Source organism: Mustela putorius, unplaced genomic scaffold, assembly GCF_011764305.1.
Source record: "Mustela putorius furo isolate JIRA1106 unplaced genomic scaffold, ASM1176430v1.1 tig00000129_pilon_pilon_pilon, whole genome shotgun sequence".
NCBI lineage: Eukaryota > Metazoa > Chordata > Mammalia > Carnivora > Mustelidae > Mustela > Mustela putorius.
This window is the reverse complement of record NW_025421290.1, coordinates 17,658,291-17,677,910: the sequence shown is the minus strand read 5'-3', so window position 1 is coordinate 17,677,910 and position 19,620 is coordinate 17,658,291. Positions and strand designations below refer to the sequence as shown.

General features: G+C 39.5%; 1 protein-coding gene across 1 annotated transcript in view; it reads left to right on the top strand.

Moving 5' to 3' along the window:
- The window catches only part of ESR2 (estrogen receptor 2), a 71,076-nt gene that overhangs the window by 6,794 nt on the left and 44,662 nt on the right, over window positions 1-19,620 (top strand). The window contains exons 2-3 of the mRNA XM_004738912.3: window positions 7,506-7,961; window positions 9,807-9,979. Coding sequence (XP_004738969.1) covers window positions 7,543-7,961; window positions 9,807-9,979 — 592 coding nt within the window. The 5' untranslated portion in view covers window positions 7,506-7,542. The remainder of the gene's footprint in view (window positions 1-7,505; window positions 7,962-9,806; window positions 9,980-19,620) is intronic.

Genomic DNA, 19,620 nt, shown 5'->3' with positions numbered 1-19,620 from the left:
AGCAAAAACAATGCACTAAAATGCAGTCCCCAAAGTACAATATCAAAAACCCAAGCGCAGCAAACAAGCCTATGTGGAGGCGGAGTGAAACAGGAGAAGTGTTTTCAGGTCCGATGGAAGGATGGATGCTCCCTCACAATGCTGACCAGCCCAAAGGTGCCGTCTCAAGATCACCAGTGACCTAATTACCAACAACTGTGTTTCTTCTATAGTCAACCACTTGCTCCAACCCAGGTCATATCATGAATCTGTAAATGTTTTCAGGCATTTCTGTTTAAAACCCTTTCTTGATTAACAAAATGTGATGCATAAACACAATGAAATATCATGCAGCTTTAAAAAGGAAGGAAATTCTGACACATGAGACAATATGGATGAACCTTGAGGAAATTGTGGTAAGTGAAATAAGACAAACACAGAAGGACAGACGCATGATTCCACTTCTCTGCGGTGCTGAATGGTCCGTGCCATGAGAGACAAAGTAGAAGGGTGGTTGCCAAGGGCTGGAGGAGGGTAGTTTGGGGAGCTGTTGTTTAACAGGCAGGGAATCTTAGCTTTGCAAGATGGAAAGAGTGCTGGAGATGAGCTACACAATGGCATGAGTGTATGTAACACTACTGAATCATCACTAACTTACAATGGTTAACATTGTAAGTTTGATGTGTAATTTACCACGACTTAAAAAAAAAATTGGACATGGCTAGTTTTGATAATAGTTAACATTATATCCTTTATCCTGCATATTTTCTGTTAGGAATTGGGGATTGTATCTGTTGATTAGAAAGCTGAGTAATGGAAATATGAAATTCTGTTATGATTAATAAATTTATATTGACATATGAAATATATATAAGATATATACATATATCTTATACATGCATTATATATGTACTATATATAATGCATCTATATATTATACATGTCTTACATGCATACATGTATTATGTCTATAATGCATATCATATATTCTGTATATATGATATGTATGATATCTATCTATACACACACACACACACACACACACACACTTTTTAAGTTCTGTATTCTTCTCCAGCTACTGTTTCCTCTCCTGTCCTTCATGGTCAATCAGTGCTGATTATAAGTGGTAGGATGTCTGTTTTAGTTCCTTAGCGTTTTACCTGGTGCATCTTGCCTCCTTTACCTGGCTCAGTAGCTCTCTGAATGCAGACTGCATGTCTTGGGACTCTTTTAGATCTCCTTTCTCTACATGGTACCATACCTACTGAAGGTGCTTCCACCCCTCCTCCTTTTTAAAATGAACATACAGTGTATTACTTCCTTCAAGGTTACAGGTCTGTGAATAATCAGTCTTGCACACTTCACAGCCCTCTCCATAGCACGTACCCTCCCCAGTGTCCATAACCCAGCCACCCTATTCCGACCCCCAGCCCCCCAGCAACCCTCAGTTTGTTTCCTGAGATTAAGTGTCTCATGGTTTGTTTCTCTCCCCATCCCATCTTGTTTTCATTTTTTCCCTCCCTACCCACCATGACCCCCTGCCCTGCCTCTCAAATTCCTCATATCAGAGAGATCATATGATAATTGTCTTTCTGATTGACTTATTTCGTTCAGCATAATACCCTTTAGTTCTATCCACATCATTGCAAATGGCAAGGTTTCTTTTCTTTTGAGGGCTGCATAGTATTCCATTGTGTGTGTGTGTGTGTGTGTGTGTGTGTGTGTGTGTGTGTATCACATCTTCTTGATCCATTCATCTGTTGATGGACATCTAGGTTCTTTCCATAGTTTGGCTATTGTGGACATTGCTGCTATAAACACTGGGGCACACATGCCCCTTCGGATCACTACATTTGTATCTTTGGGGTAAATACCCAATAGTGTGATTGCTGGGTCATAGGGTAGCTCTATTTTCAACTTTTTTTTTTAAAGATTTTTTATTTATTTGTCAGAGAGAGAGGGAGAGAGAGCGAACACAGGCAGAGGCAGAGGGAGAAGCAGGTTCCCTGCCAAGCAAGGAGCCCGATGTGGGACTCGATCCCAGGACGCTGGGATCATGACCTGAGCCGAAAGCAGCTGCTTAACCAACTGAGCCACCCAGGCGTCCCTATTTTCAACTTTTTGAGGAACCTCCATGCTGTTTTCCAGAGTGGCTTCACCAGCTTGCATTTCCACCAACGGTGTAGGAGGGTTCCCCTTTCTCCACATCTTTGCTAACACCTGTCATTTCCTGACTTGTTAGCCATTCTGACTGGTGTGAGGTGACATCTCATTGTGGTTTTGATTTGTATTTCTTGGATGCTGAGTGATGTTGGTGCTCCTATTTTTGACTAACACTCTTGACTGGGTGAAATCTTATAAACACATTCCCTCATACTCTTTCATTATAGCAAATAATTACTGAGGGGTAGTAGAAGGTGAATAAAAATAGTGTGTGCCTTCAAGGAGCTTAAGATCTAGTTCTACCTCTACCATGTACAAGAATGATTCGATGGAGTTTTATTCTAATAAGGAGGATGAAGTTTGTAAATAATTATAGGGGTGCTAAGAGTAAGAAGGGTGCTAAGGCATAGAACGCCAACCACTTTACGATGCACTTTGCATCTTCCTTATAGGCATGACCAGTCTTCTGTAGGAAAATAGCCAATTAGAGTGGGATGATGGGTTGGGGCAGTAGAGTGCAATGCGTTGGATGTTAGAAGGGTGTGACTTATTTCACAGGCTGGGGGGACAGAGGGGTGATCAGAGCTGGTTTTCAGAATGTTAGTCTGGGGGCACCTGGATGGTGCAGATATTTAAGCTTCTGTCTCTTGGTTTCAGCTCAGGTCATGATCTCGGGGTCATGGGATCAAGCCCTCTGTTGGGATCTGCCTCTGACTCCATGCTCAGTGTAGGTCTGCTTGGGCTTCTCTCTCCCTCTGCAGCCCCCACTCCCCAAGTGTGCCACACACATGCTCTCTCTCTCTCAGATGAGTAAATCTTAAAAAATAAAAAAAGAAGAATGTTATTCTGGTAGCTCTGAGGACCTGGAAAAGGAGCTCACGAGAGACCAGGCATGTTGAGGGTCTATTACAGATGCACAGATAAGAAGTAATGAGAGCTTGCTTAGATGATGGCAAAAGACAGTCCATGAGGAAAATGCACTGTGGAGAAAAATAAAGTGTGCCCTAGTGATTAAAGGTAATTGGATGCAGTGGAGAAGTCAAAGTGAAGTGTGTTGCGCTTTGTCATTAACAAATAGGAAATTAGGATTGGTTTGGGGGAGGAAAATGATTGATTTTTACCTTGGATTTGTATTATCTACTGCTGTGTAGAAAATCATCATAGAATTGAGTAGCTTAAATAACAAACATAATATCTCATGCACATTTTTTGAGGTTCAGGAATCCAGGATTAGCTTAGCCAGAAGGTTCTGGCTTTGCTCCTCTCATGAGGTTGCAGTCATCTGAAGGCTTGACTGGGACTGGAAGATCTGTTTCCAAAATACCTCACTGTTAGAGCTGTTGGCTGGAGTTCCTTGCTGGCTATTGGCAAGAGGCCTCCATAAGGCTGCATGTGTCCTCACAGTACAGCAGCTAATTTCCCCTGGAGTGAGTGACCCAACGGAGCAAGCCGGGAAAGGCCTGCAGTGCCTTCTATGACCTTGTCATGGAAGCCACATACCCTAATTTATTCATTCAAAATGAGTCCTAAATTTAGCGCACACTCAAGGGGAGATCAGACTCCCTTTTGAAGGGAAGAATGTTGAAGAATTTGTGGACATAGTTCAAAATCACCATAGGTATACTGTTTGGAGGACAAATTAAAATGAGCATTCAAATGAAAATGTCAGGAGAAAGTTATCAGGATTAGAGAGCCCAGTTGCCGACATGTGGAAGTAGCTGACAGCCGGAGCTAAAAATGTCAAACATGGAGAACTTCTCAAGACAAGCTTCTTTACTTAAGGAACTTTCTCAACCAGTCTAGTTATTAATGGTCATTCTTCCTTTTTCCAGATTATATTATATTTTCTAGATAATATTATTCTAACTTTTTTTAAAGGTTTCTGTTTATAATTTCTTGTGTTATTTTGTGTCTTTCCTCCAAAGGTTCTTACAAAAAAATTTTAAACTTACAGAAGAGTTGAAAGACTGGTATAATGAATGTCCATATGCCCACCATCTAGATTCAGTCATTGTTAACATTTTTACTTGCTGTAACTATCCAGTTTATCCATCCAAGTATTTTTTGTCTGAACTACTTATTGGGTGGCATACTTTGTAAAGAAGAGTTTGCCCTCAACCATGGCATAAACTATAGAACCTCTCAAAAACGCAGGATACAGACTTAATTCTTTTCCCTTAATTGCTAATTCTGAGTGAGAAACTGATGTATCATTTGCAATGGGAGCCAATGGTTTGTTTTCTTTTTTTCTCTCTTCTTTTCTTTTTTTAAATATCACTATGGACTCCATCCAAAGGTAACACCTGTAAAATCTGTATATAATGCCAGACATCCGTGGAGGCTGGCCATTTTGCACTCCTACCAACAGTTTCAGAGAGAGTCTGTTTTTCCACAGCCTCTCCTGGAAAGTCTCTCTCTCTCTCTCTCTTTTTTTTTTTTTTTAAGATTTTATTTGTTTATTTGACAGATCACAAGTAGACAGAGAGGCAGGCAGAGAGAGAGGAGGAAGCAGGCTCCCAGGACCCTGGGATCATGACCTGAGCCAAAGGCAGAGGCTTTAACCCACTGAGTCACCCAGGCGCCCCAGGAAAGTTTCTTGTTAAACATTTGAATTTTTGCCAAACACAAGAAAATGGTATTTTGGTATAGTTTTAAATTTTGTGAGTGAGGTTAATCATCTTTGTGTTTTCAGAGTTGTTTTCTTTTTTTGTGTTCTATGTCTTTTGCCTATTTAAAGAATTAATGTCCACAAGAGCCAAACTATGGAAAGAGCCTAGATGTCCATCAACAGATGAATGGATAAAGAAGATCTGGTGTGTGTATACACACGCGCGATGGAATATTATGCAGCCATCAAAACCCATTTACAATGACATGGATGGAACCTAGAGGGTATTAGACTAAGTGGAATAAGTCAATCAGAGAAAGACAATTATCATATGATCTCACTGATATGAAGAATTTGAGAAACAAAACAGAGGATCATAGGGGAAGAGGGGAGGGAATGAAACAAGATGAAACCAGAGAGGGAGACAAACCATAAGAGACTCTTAATTTCAGGAAACAAACTGAAGTTGCTGGAGGGGACAGGGGTGGGAAGGGTGGTGTGACTGGGTTATGGACATTGGGGAGGATATGTGCTATGGTGAGTGCTGTGAATTGTGTAAGATTGATGAATCACAGACCTGTTACTCTGAAGCAATACATTGTATGTTAATAAAAAAAAGTCAATGTCATGAAAAATTTAAAAAAAATTATTTTTTTAAATTCATTTGTCAGAGAGAACACATAAGCTGGGGGAGCAGCAGAGAGAGGGAGAAGCAGACTGCCCACTGAGCAAGGAGCCTGATGTGGGACTTAATCCCAGGACCCTAGGATCATGACCTGAGCCAAAGGCAGACACCTAACCGACTGAGTCACCCAGCTGTCCCTATCTAAAGAATTTGTTAAAATCTTTTTTTCACTTTAAGAGTTCTAAATACTAGGACAATTAGCTCCTTGTTTCTCCTAGAAATTGAGAGTATTTTCCTCCCAATTTGTCATTTGTCTTTTTTTGACTTTGCTTATGGTGTTTTAATGATGTGCAAAGATTTCCTTTTCTGTTCTGAATTTATTGGTCATCTATTAATTGGATAGATGGGGATTTTAAGCATTAGTCAGGTTTTTCTCCCACCCACAAGATATAAAGTGTATCTGTGCTTAAGGACTTGTGCAGCCCCTCTCTCTCCCTCACACGCCCCCTTCCCTCCCACTCCTTCCTCCTTCCATTTTTCTCTTAACATTTGGATCTCTGAACCCTTTGGAGTTTATTCTGGCATAGGTTTTTATCCCAGTGGCTGTTCTACTGTCCAATGTTTTCTCCATGATTTGAGATGTCACCTTTATCATATGCCAAATTTTCAAAAACTTTTGAGTTCTTGAATTTTCTATTTTTGATTTTCTATTCTGTTAGGTAGCTGTCTGGTCCAATCAGGAGATAGAAACTGCAGTCGGTTCAACAAGGGAGTTTTAATGTCAAGAATAACTATGAGGCACCTGGGTGGCTCAGTCATTTAAGACTGATCCCAGGGTTCTGGGATCAAGTCCCACGTAGGGCTCCCTGCTCCGTGGGGAGCCTGCTTCTCTCCCTCCCTCTGTTCATGCTTTCTCCCCATCCCACCCTGCCAAAGAAATATAAAAATCTTAAAAAAAAAAAAACTAGTAAGAAATTAAGTATAATATATAAGTAAACTATAAATGGCACCCTCGGGCTGAGGGAGAGCACCCAAGGAAGGACAAACTTGGACAGGGTTCAGACCTCTTTGGGAAAGGTGGATGGGCCACTAACTAGCAGAGATTTTGCTAGTTTAGCCAGGCCAGAGCTGGTCTAGGGTTGTTGGACAGGCAACAGGACAGCCTCCAGGGTACAAGAGAGACCAGGCAATCAGCAACTGGCAGCGTGGTTGTGCCCTGGGAGTCCAGATGCCTGCAGGAGGGGGAGGCAGGGGACGGAAGGCCTTCACAGTGTGCAGGTAGCAGGAGGGGAAGAGATTTGTACAAGGAACAACTTCTTTGTGACTCTTGGGGTCACAGTCCTGGCAGGTGGCTATGTAATGTTATCCCCACATGGACGCTGCAAGGTTGCAGAAAGACCTTGTTTTGGACCGGTGGTGGGGGCCAGACTCCACCCATTTTTCTCAGCCCCCCCGCACTGGGGACCTCTGCGGGCTCCTGAAATTACAGCTGCCTTTTCCTCCTTTTGGTGTCCCTGCAGCGCCCTCTACTGAGAATGCTTAGTATTGCGCTCACTTTAACCAGATAAAGCAATTTCTGTGCTTAATAAAGGTTTCATATTAAAGGGTGCATTGAAGGCTGAGAAGCAATAAATAGATAAAGGTCATGGGAACGTTGACCTGTCTGTTCCTTGTGTTTTATTACTGGTGACTTGTCATGTATTTGTATATCTGTTAATGCTGTCTCTGCTCACCGACCTGCTCTTTCAATGTTTTCTTGGTTATTCTTGTTTATTTTTCCGTAAGAACTTTAAAATAAACTTCTCTAGTTCCAGAAGGGGGGGGGGAGGGACTCCCTTGGCATTTTAATATCATCCTGAATTTTTTAATTTTTAAAAGTATAATAAATTCTTGTGGTTAAAAAAATTCTTGTAGCTAACAACAACAAAAGCAATAAAGAAGTGAATAAAGTAGCAGATGAGAGTTTCATGCCTCCCATTCACAATCCCTGAGGTTAATGCTTTTGAGTCTGTCTTTTCAGGATGTGTTTCTAAGCTCTGTGTGTGTGTGTAAATAATAAATATGTTTGGACCTTTTGAATAGTTAGGCCTGTAGCTGTAACTTAGAAATGTCTTTTGTTTTTCTCTACAGCCAGCATACCTGCCCATGAGTCTTTGAGAACAGTACAATGTCCCTTTGTGCCTCTCCTCACAAAGAGTTTCCTCAGCTGTTACCTATTCAAGACATGGATATAAAAAACTCACCATCTAGCCTTAACTCTCCAGCTTCCTACAACTGCAGTCAATCTGTCCTACCCCTGGAGCACGGCCCCATATATATACCTTCCTCCTATGTTGAGAGCCGCCATGAATATTCCACCATGACGTTCTACAGCCCTGCTGTGATGAATTACAGCCTTCCCAGCAGTGCCAGTAACTCAGAAGGTGGACCCGGTCGACAGACCACAAGCCCGAATGTGCTGTGGCCAACTCCTGGACACCTCTCTCCCTTAGCGATCCATTGCCAGTCATCACTTCTGTATGCAGAACCTCAAAAGAGTCCTTGGTGTGAAGCAAGATCACTAGAACCCACCTTACCTGTAAACAGGTAAATTCAGTCTTCATTCTGAATTGTACGTCAGGGGCATTATTCAAATCCCTTTATGAGTTGGAAGAAAGCTATGCATTATTCAAAGTCTTTATTCATCACATAGATTACTTAGAGCACCCAACACATAGGATATTCCAAATTCTAGAATATCTATTCTGATATTCTATTCCTCGTTAAAAAGTAAGCTTGTAGATCTGGGTTGTAGGGAGAATTCACTATCATGACTAGACATTAAAGACTGAACTTAAATCCCTTTTCTCTTGATAAAGTGATGTGGGTTTGAAAAAGAAATGTTTACTTTCAAGTTAGGTCCTTTTTGTGGTGAAATCACAATTTAGCATTCATGGCACATTGTGTCCAGGATAAAAGCAATGGTGGTAGTTGGTAGTGGTGGTTACTTAAATGAAATATACTGGACACATGAAGCCTGGAAAGACAGACAGTAATTGGCATAAGCTTTTTAGCAGTGAACTAAAATAATGTTTGCTAAATATTGATGGGAAACTAATTGCAGACTTTAGTTGAAATTTCGTTAAGTTCAAAACGGTATTTGTACCTTTAAAAGCAAGGGAACATGATGGTTATTTCCATTCAATTTATAATGTATTTAATGAAAATTACAGCTATGGTGGGAAGAGTTTGGGTAGAGAGAAAGATGAGAAGTAGATAAATTTCTAAAACGACCGAAATATTAAGTCCATGCATATTGGATATTGAAATTTGTTACTTTCAAATGCTGTTGTAATACTTTGAGAAAGCCATATTACACAGTAATTTTTTCTTTTAAAAACTTTATTGGTAAAAGAGAATATAAACTTTGTATATATCTTTTTTAAATTACTGTTTTTCACCCAGCCTAAAAGGGAAGATCATTTGTTTCTGGGCGTGAACTCTAATCAGAGTTCTGCTAATACTAGAATAAATTAACCCATGGTATAATTATGTTCATTTACAAATCAATCATACCTCTAAACATTTCCTTTCCCAAAGAAGCATGGTCTGGCAAAATTAGGAACTGACCGTGTGGACTTTTGGTGTCTGCCAGTGCTGCCTTGATGGGTTCTCCTTGCCTCTATGGGAGCCATTGCCCTCTCCCCAGGACTGGGCACCTGCTTCCATTAAAACCTTCTAAGGACAGGCATGTGTCCACTTTTATCCTCTCTCTTCTCCTTTCTCTTTCTCTTTTTCTTCTCCCTGCCCTTCCCTGCCCTTCCAATGTCTCTCTAAACCAGAATATAGTATTCACTTCAATGAAACTTAAGAGTCCATTTGTTACTCCTCATAAAATTGTTTTCATTCTAGACCTTCATCTTATACCGCAGAATGAAAGATTTTGTTGCCCCATTTAAATGGGAACTCTGAAGGGCTATTTAGCAACACTTGGGAATGACCGAGACTTGAAAATGGTTAGGTACATTTAAGCCCATCTGTGCAGTGTTGATGAATTCTAGCAACTACAGGAGGCTCCTGTACATCCTGCTCATGGTTCAGACCTGCGGGTGCGACTTGTCCTGGACACTTACTCCGCTCAGAGATGTGCAACCTGGCGGCTACCTCTAGCCGTCTGTGTTTACTAGTCTCATCCACGCTGCATGGATGGACATAGAACCACTTGCGGAACCACTTTCAAACATCAGTCATTCCCAACAGTGTGACTCTTCATAGATCTGATACCAGCAACAAAGGCTATGCTTGACTGGGTTTCCTGGAATTTATTTATCTTGAGCCCTGGAGGGCAAAGAGGTAAATTTGGCAGTGCTCATGCTATTTTTTTTTTTTTTTCTAGAGAGTCCATCTTTTCTCTTAATGCTGTTTTACAATGAAAGTTTTCTTTGCCCCCAGAGAGACACTGAAAAGGAAAGTTAGTGGGAGCAGTGGTGCCAGCCCTATTACTAGTCCAAGTTCAAAGAGGGATGCTCACTTCTGTGCGGTCTGCAGCGATTACGCATCTGGATATCACTATGGAGTCTGGTCATGTGAAGGATGTAAGGCCTTTTTTAAAAGAAGCATTCAAGGTACAAGACTATTGTTAGTTTCTTTAGTTTTCCGCTTTTGCTTTCAAATAATTTTGTAGTGACCTGGCAGAAATTTCACCATTGGCCTTTTTGGTACACAAAGTACTTGATGAGCAGTTCAGAGGACTGTGTGTGTTTGGGGATGGGGTGGATGATGGAGTGGGTTATTTCAAGTGTAGAGCACCTTATTTTTATTTATTTTAAAAATATTTTTATTTATTTATTTGATAGAGATCACAATTAGGCAGAGAGGTAGGCAGAGAGAGAGGAAGGGAAGCAGGCTACCCGCTGAGTGGAGAGCCTAATGCAGGGCTTAATCCCAGGACCCTGGGCTGAAGGCAGAGGCTTTAACCCACTAAGTCACCCAAGTGCCCCGAGCACCTTATTTTTATTATTATTACTTTTAGATTTTTTTATTTGAGAGAGAGAGAGAAAGAGAGAGAGAACACAAGCAGGCAGAGAGGCAGGCAGAGGCAGCGAGAGAAGCAGGCTCCCTGCCGGGCAAGGAGCCCGATGTGGGATTTGATCCCAGGACCCTGGGATCATGACCTGAGCCAAAGGCAGCAGCCTAACCAGCTGAGCCACCTAGGCATCCCCTGAGCACCTTACTTTTAATTGTGGATCTCCGCCCCAGAGCCCCAGAACTTGAATGGATCTCTTCCCACCATCACCCATCACTATCTTCTTGGGAAAAGATGCGTAGTTACAACTCTTGCATATCTCTTACTTGCATATCTTTTGATTTGTGGTTACCATTAGGTTTATATAAATTACTATATCCATAAGATGTTATATATTAAGTTTATGGTCTCTTAAATTTGAACTCATTCTTTACTCCTCCCCTACTTCCTTCCCCTGCTTATTTTAGATCTATGGTGTCATACTTTATATCCTTTTATTCTGTGAATCCCTTGACTGATTTTTTTTTTAAGATTCTATTTATTTATCAGAGAGAAAGAGCGCTAGTAAGAGAGAGAACAAGCAGGGGATGGAAAATCAAGCTTTGCACTGAGCAAGGAGCCCAGTGTGGGTCTTGGTGCCAGGACCCTGGGATCATGACCTGAGTTGAAGGCAGATGCTTAACCAACTGAGCCACCCAGGTGCTCCCCTTGACTAATTTTTATAGATACATTTAATTTTACTGCTCTTGTGCTGTCTACTTTTCTTATTACTGCTTATGGTCTTTCCACTCAAAGAGTCCCCTGTACCATTTCTTGTAGGGCTGGTTTAGTGTTCATGAATTCCTGTAACTTTTGTTTGTGTGGGAAACTCTCTCTTTTTTTCCCCCTGAATGATAGCCTTGCTGGACAGAGTATTCTTGGCTGTAGGTTTTTTTCTTTCAGTACTCAGTGTGTCATGCCACTCTCTTCTGGCCTGCAAAGGTTCTACTAAAAGATCATTTGACAAACTTACAGAATTTCCCTTGTATGTAACCATTTTCTTTTCTATTGCTGCTTTTCAGATTCTCTCTTTATCGCCACTTTTTGCCATTTTAAGTATTATGTGTCTTGGTGTGGACCTCCTTGGGTTGATTTTGTTAGGGGCTCTCTGTGCCTCTGGATCTGCATTTCTATTTCCTTCCCCAGATTTGGGAAGTTTACAACTATTATTTCTTCAAATACATTTTCTGCCCCCCACCCCCACTTCCCTCTCTTCTCCTTCTGGGACCCTTACAATGCACATGTCATTATGCTTGATGGTGTTGCTTAGTTTGCTAAGTCTGTTTTCATTTTTCTCCCCTCTCCTGTTCAGCTTGATTATTCTCCATTACTCTGTCCTCCAGGTTGCTGATCTGTTCTTCTATTTCTTCTAGTGTACTATTTATTCTATCTAGTGCATTTTTGCCTTCAGTTATTGAGTTGCTCATCTCTGATTGGTTCTTTATTATGTTTTCTGTTTCTTTGTGAGGGGTTTCACTGAGGTTCTCCAGTCTTTTCTCCAGTCCAATCAGTATCTTTATGACCATTACTTTAAATTCTCTATTGGGTGGGGCACTTGGGTGGCTCAGTGGGTTAAGTGTCTGCCTTTGGCCCAGGTCATGATCCTGGAGTCCTGGGATTGAGCCCTGTGTCAGGCTTTCTGCTCCACGGGGAGACTTCTTCTCCCTCTGACCCTCTCATGCTCTCTCTCTCTCACTCTCAGGCAAATAAATAAAATCTTTAAAAATAAATAAGTAACATTCCTTATAGAGAATTTCTTACCTGTTTTGTTTAGGTCTCGTGCTGTCATTTTGTCCTATTCTTTCTTTTGAAACATGTTCCTCTGACTCCTCACTTTGTCTAGCCCTCTGTGTCTCTTTCTATGTGTTAGGAAAGTCAGCTACATCTCCTGCTCTTGTAAATAGTGGCCTTATGAGGAAGAGGCTCTCTCGGGCTCTGCAGTGTAATGTCTCCTGTTCACCAGACCTGAACTTCAGGGGTGTCGCCTATGTATGTTGTGTGCACACTACTGTAGTGGCTGAGCTGCTTGTGCCTTTAGTCCAGTTGTTTGCAGTGGTTCTCTTTGCCTTTTGTGGGCAGGATTTGGTCCCTGCATTGCTAATGGGCCAATCTGGAGCCACCTGGGGCTTGAGTAGAGTTAGATCAGGGAGCTAAACAGACCTATGGGCTGCAGGGGAGGGAAAGGGCACCCACCAGCTCCTTTGTTCCTAGAAACGTCTCCAATGATCCCTCTGCCTCCAGCACATACACTAAGATTAGTAAACAAATTTCCCTCCCATATACCGTAGGCATTTTTCAAACTGCTGCTTTTATGCTGTATCTCCATGGGGGCTGTTTGCTGTACTCTCTTTAAGGGCAGAAACTCTGTTTCTTTTTGCTTTCCCAGCTCTCTCAGAGCCAAGCCTGCTGATTTTGAAAGTTCTACCTGTTAAGCCCCATTCATTGTAAGAACTCATAAAATTACCACCCCCCTCTGTTTTTCAAAGCCAAATGTTATGGGATTCCCCTCACCTGGGTGAGTTCCCCATACTTGGGGTACCTGGTGTGATAGTCTGTTTCTCTCCCCTCTTCAAGCCTGCAGGTCCCTCCCTCCCATGGACAGTTCCATAGGTCTTTCCCCATGGTCTGTTTAGCTCCCAACTCCCTTTTTACCCTTCCTACCCTCTTTGGCATGGCCTCTTCTCTATATTTATCTGTGGAGAGTCTGTTCTGCCAGTCTTTAGGTCATATTCTGGGTTATTTACACTAATGTGTTATTACCTAGTTGTATTATCTAGTTGTATTCATGGGAAGAGATGAGCTTAAGATCTTCCTATTCTGCCATCTTCCCCAGAAGTCCCTAGTTATAATGCTTACAAAGATTAAAGCTTGGGGGAAAATGTGCTTGTTAGGAATTACAAAGATTGTTTCTCCCTTTGACTTATGTTTAATATTTGGCATGTGTAAGAGTGATGATGGTGGGATGGTTCCTGATAGAAACCAGAGGGTGGGGAAGGGTAGAATGTTAACAGTTAAGAGTTACCTTCCTGGAGACCCTGAAATTCACCCTGTATAGATAACAACTTATTTTTCCAGGATCTTCCACTTAGTAGCTCTATGACCTTACCTCCTAGCCTGTTTGCTCTTCTGTGAGATGGAAATACTTACAGAATTGTTCTAAAGGTGGAACGGGAGTGACTGGGTGGCTCAGTTGGTTGAGTGTCTGACTCTTGATTTTGGCTCAGGTCATGATCTCAGGGTTGTAGGTTTGAGCTCTGTGTCAGGCTCCATGCTCAGTGGGGCGTCTGCTTGAGCTTGTCTTTCTCCCTCTCCCCATATTCACACACACACACTTTCTCTAAATAAATAGGTAAAATAAATGGGTAAATAAATAAGCAACTTTTTATTTTTATTTTTTTAAAGAGTTTTTGTGAAAATATTTAGTCATTTATAAACATCATGCAAATTTAAGATATTTTAGCTTTTCTTCTAACTCTTCTGTATCAACATCTTTTCTTTCTTCTTTGTATTTTTCTTCTAATCCTCATCATATCGACACCCACCTTCTCTAAAATCTTCATAGTTTGGTGGATCAGGGCACTCTGCTATTTCCAAACTTAATTTTATTAAAAGAAAAAAAAAATCACAGATAAAGGAAGCCTATGTCATCAAATATTATTAAAACATAAGTTGTGTGGTTTGCTTATTTTTAATTTATACACAAAACTTTTCATTCTGATTTTAATATATTTAGTGCTTTAATATTTTTACTTATGATAATTGTAGTAGTAAACTATAAGGCCAGGCTTACTCTCCTGCTATTATGTAGTGAGAACAATTCAGAGTTCTAAAATTTAGAAAGAATAAAACAAAATTTAGAACTGAACTCTTGAGAGGATGACAATTCTATCTTGTTGAGATTCCAGAATTTTATTCCTTAAGGAAATCTTGACCCAATACACCCAACTATATTCTTTGAAAAGGATCCTTTTCCCCTTGTTGTTGCAAAAAATCTCTACCTAAAGTATCTTTGAACCCTTAAACTATGACTGATTATAATGACAGGGGAATTTCCTCTGCTTTCCACATTCCTTCCTACTACATGAGCCAAGAAACTATTGGGAAAGAGAAAGAAATGTCATATTCTAAGTGCGCATAAGGTAAAGAGTGAGTACTTTTACAATTGTTTACTATGTAAATGATTGTTTCTTTGGCCTCTTTGTATTTTTAGCATTCTCTCATATAAAATATGTTGTAGTAGCTAAAAATGGCCACCCAAGTCTTTCTATATATTGAATGATGTAAGAAAGAAATGTATTTATCATCATTACTCATAATAAAAAAATCTCAATAATGGAGGCTTGGACAGAGGATATCTCAACACAATAAAAACCATATATGAGGGCGCCTGGGTGGCTCAGTGGGTTAAGCGCTGCCTTCGGCTCAGGTCATGATCTCAGAGTCCTGGGATCGAGTCCCGCATCGGGCTCTCTGCTTAGCAGAGAGCCTGCTTCCCTCTCTCTCTCTCTGCCTGCCTCTCCATCTACTTGTGATTTCTCTCTGTCAAATAAATAAATAAAATCTTAAAAAAAAAAAAACCATATATGAAAAACCCACAGCTACCATCACACTCAGTGGTGAAAAATGGAGAGCTTTTTCTTCTAAGATCAGGAACAAGACAAAGATGCCCACTCTTACCACTTTTATTCAACATAGTGATGGAAGTTCTAGCCACAGCAATCATACAAGACAACAAATTTTGTAAGGAAAAAGTAAAACTTTAATTATTTGCAGATGACATGATATTATATATAGAAAACCCTAAGGACTCCACCAAAACTCAGTAGAACTGATAAATGAATTAAATTGCAGGATACAAAATTAATGAATGGAAATCTGTTGCATTTCTGTACACTAATAATAAAGTAGCAGAAGGGAATTAAGAAAACCATCCCATTTACGATTGTACAAAAATAATAAAATACCAAGGAGTAAACGTAACCAAGGAGGTGAAAGGCCTGTACTCTGAAAACTATAAACATTGATGAAAGAAATTGAAGATGACATAAACAAATGGAAAGCTATTCCATGCTCATGGATTGAAAGAACAAATATTGATAGTGTCCATGCTACTCAAAGTAATCCATGGATTCAGTGGATTCCCTATCAAAATGTCAACAGCATCTTTCACAGAGCTAGAACAAATAATACTGAAATTGCTATGAAAGACTCTGAGTAATGAAAGCAGTCTTGAGAAAGGAGACCAAAGCTGGAGGTATCACAATCCCAAATTTCAAGATCTATTACATAGCTCTAGTAATCAAAGCAGTATGTTTCTGGCACAAAAATAGACACATAGACGGATGGAACAGAATGAAGAACCCAGAAATAAACCCATGATTATATGGTCAAGTAATCCTCAACAAAAGAGGTAAGAGTGTATAATGGGGAGAAAACAGCCTCCTCAGTAAATGGTGCTGGGAAAATAGTTACATGCAAAAGAATGAAACTAGACCATTTTCTTATTCCATATACAAAAATAAACTCAAAATGAATTAAAGACCTAAATGTGATACCTAAAACCATAAAACTCCTAGAAGAAAGCATAGGCATTAATCTCTCTGACATCAGTCTTAGCAACATTTTTCTCCCTCTCCTTTGTCTCCTGAGGCAAGGGAAACAAAAGCAAAACTAAACTATTGGGACTACGCCCAAATAATAAACTTTTGTTCAATGAAGGAAACAATCAACAGAACAAGTCAATTTGCTGAATGGGAGAAGGTATTTGCAATGATATATGCATTAAGGGGTTAGTATACAAACTATATAAAGAACTTCTACTGTTTAATGCCAAAAAATAATAGTAGCCCAATTGAAAAATGGGCAGAGAACCTGAATAGACATTTTTTCCAAAGAAGATCTACAGTTGGTCAACAGACACATGAAAAGATGCTCACCAGCACTTATCATCAGGGAACTGCAAATCAAAACCACAATGGGATACCACCTCCCACCATTCAGAATGGCTAAAATGAAAAACACAAGAAATAAGTATTGGTGAGGATGTGGAGAAAAGGGAACCCTCATGTTCTGTTTGTGGGAATGTAAATTGGTGCAGCTGCTGAGGAAAACCATATGAAGTTTCCTTAAAACATTAAAAATAGGAATACCAAATGATCTAATAATTCCACTCCTGGATATTTATTCAGAGAGAACAAAAATACTCATTCAAAAAGAGATGTGCAGGGATGCCTGGGTGGCTCAGTTGGTTAAGCAGCTGCCTTTGGCTCAGGTCATGATCCCAGTGTCCTGGGATGGAGTCCCGCATCAGGCTCCTTGCTCAGTGGGGAGCCTGCTTCTCCCTCTGCCTCTGCCTGCCATTCTGTCTGCCTGTGCTCGCTCTCTTTCCCTCTCTCTGACAAATAAATAAAATCTTTGAAAAAAAAAAAAAAGAGATGTGCACCCCTGTGCTTATTGTAGCATTATTTACAATAGCCAGGATATGGGAACAATTTAGGTGTCCCTCAATAGATGAACGGATAAAGAAGTTACATAATGAAATATTACTCAACCATAAAAAGGATGAGATCTTGCCATTTGCAACAATATGGATGGGCCTAGAAAGTATAATGCTAAGTGAACTAAGTCAGACATAAAAAGACAAATACCATGTGTTTGTTTTTTTTAAGGTTTTACTTATTTGTCAGAGAGTAAGAGAGAGTGTGAGCACAAGCAGGAGGCGGTGACAGGCAGAGGGAGAAGCAGGCTCCCTACTGAGCAAGGAATCCGATGTGGGACTCGATCCCAGGACTATGGGATCATGACCTGAGCAAAAGCAGACACCTAACTGCCTAGAGCCACCAGGCGTCTAAATACCATGTGATTTCACTTACATGTAGAATCTAAAAATAAAGCAAATAAGCAAAGATAGAAAAATACTCCAAAAGACAGACTTTCAAATACAGAGAAGAAACTGGTGGTTACCAGAAGGCAGTGTGGTGGGGAGGGATGGGTGAAATAGATAAAGGGGATTAAAATAAATAAGTCACAGAGATGAAAAGTACAGCATATGGAATCTAATTAATATTGTAAAAACATTGTAAGGTGACAGACGAGGACTATACTACATGGTGCGCACTGAGTAATGTACACAATTGTTGAATCAAAATGTTGTACACCTGAGCTTTTGTTTCCCAGAGTCGCCTGTGGTTTTACCACAGCTTGTTTGTCCTGGATTGTAATTCTCTTTTATTCCCAAATAAACCCATCTTCTGGTTAAAAAAAAAAAAAAAAAGTTCTACACCTGAAACTAATTTAACATTGAATGTTAATTGTACTTCAATAAAATAAAACTAAAAAGGAAAAAATAAATGTTTATCTTCGTCAATTTTCTCTACATTGTTTTATTGAAGATTATTCATTTTCATTGATTTTTTTTAAATAGAGCTTTTTTTTCTCATTGAATTTGAGATTTAATTTATATATAGTAAGATTCCTCTATGATACAATTTTATGAATTTTGAAAATGAATGTACCCATTCGGCCACCGCCATAATTAAGATCTGGAATGTTACCATCAGCCCAAAAAGTTCCTGCAGACCCATCGCAGCCAGTTTTGCCCTAACCTCTCAAGGCCTGGTAGCCATTGATCTATTTTATTTCCCTATAGATTTGCTTTTTGCTATAATATCATATAATTGAATTGTAAAGTATATAACCATCTGTGTATCACCTCTTTCACTTATTATGATATTTTGAATAAAACTTCTGTGAACATTCATGCATATCCCTCTCTGTAGACCTGTATTTTTGTTTCTCTTGGGGAAATACCTAAGAGTAAAATTGCTGGTTGTAGGATAAGCATGTGTTTAATTTTATAAGAAACCAGCAAAATAGTTGAACCATGTTGTATTTCCAGCAATAACATATGAGACTTCCAGTCTTCTATCCTTGTAAAAATCCTTGATATTGTCAGCTTTTCTTTTCTTTTTTTTTTTTTTTTTGGTCAGCCTTTTTAATTTTAGATATTCTATTCCATATATAAGTGTGTCTTGTTGTGGTATTGAGTGTCCTGGATTACTGATCTTTTTGAGCATCTTTTCATGTGTTCATTGATTTTTTTTCTATGATATATTAAGTTCTTATATATACTGTTTTATTCTGTTCTGCTGACATAGTTCTTCATTCTTATTAGTACCACATTATTTTAACTATTATAGTTTTATTTTTTACTTTTACTATTATAATTTTATAATGCATTTTAATACATACCAATATAATTACCTCCTATTTTTAAAGTGTTCTATTTTCTTTTGTTTACTTATTCATTTATTATTCATAGGAACATTAGAGTAATTTTATTAAGTGGCCTCCCATCCTTAAGTGGAGATTTTGTTAAACCCAGGAATTATTTTTGAAGGAATCTTTGTAATAGTCTTCACATCAAGAACATGTTATGTCTCTAGTTATTTAGGCCTCTCATATCTCTTCATACAGTTTTGTTAGTTTTAAAAAATATGTATCTGGTACATTTCTCAGTTGTATTTCTGTAAATTTCATTCTTTTGGGCTATTTATTTTATATCCATATATAATAGTAATACTATTCTACTCACTTTCATATTGGTATTTATAATAACCTTTTATCCTTGTCCTTTGAAAGTTAAAATCTATTTGCGTGCTGCTCATAGAGTGCCGCTTTTTACGACTTTAGAGGCTGAGCTTTAAGAGGGAAGCTCTGACAGCTGGTAGGGTATGTAGAAGATTCTTATCTTGGAGGTACATGTTCTGTTACTTGGGACTTACTTGGCTTTGAAGTCATGAGGGATGCCCTGAGGTAACAGAACGCAAGGTCATTGCCGGCTGTTGAGGGATAAGCATGCCAGGGAGGGTATGGGTGACAAACATTGCCCTATTGTTGAAATGACAACATTAGGAGGCTGAACTGAGCTGAAACTCAGATCTTCTGATCCCAAGTCCAGTGCTCTCTGTCCTCTCCATGCAGTTGTATATAAATGACAACAGATATTCAGACAGACTCGATAATTCTGCAGAGTCCAGAGATAACTGGTTATGTTTTAGATTATAAAAAGCACATTTTCCTATAAAGCTTTATATCTTAACGAATTAGCTACATTTTGCTTTTAATTTTGCTTTGAACTTTTCTCTGAGTTCTATTAGTATGGAATAGTGTGCTTCTCGGACTGTTGCATGGAACAAGAAA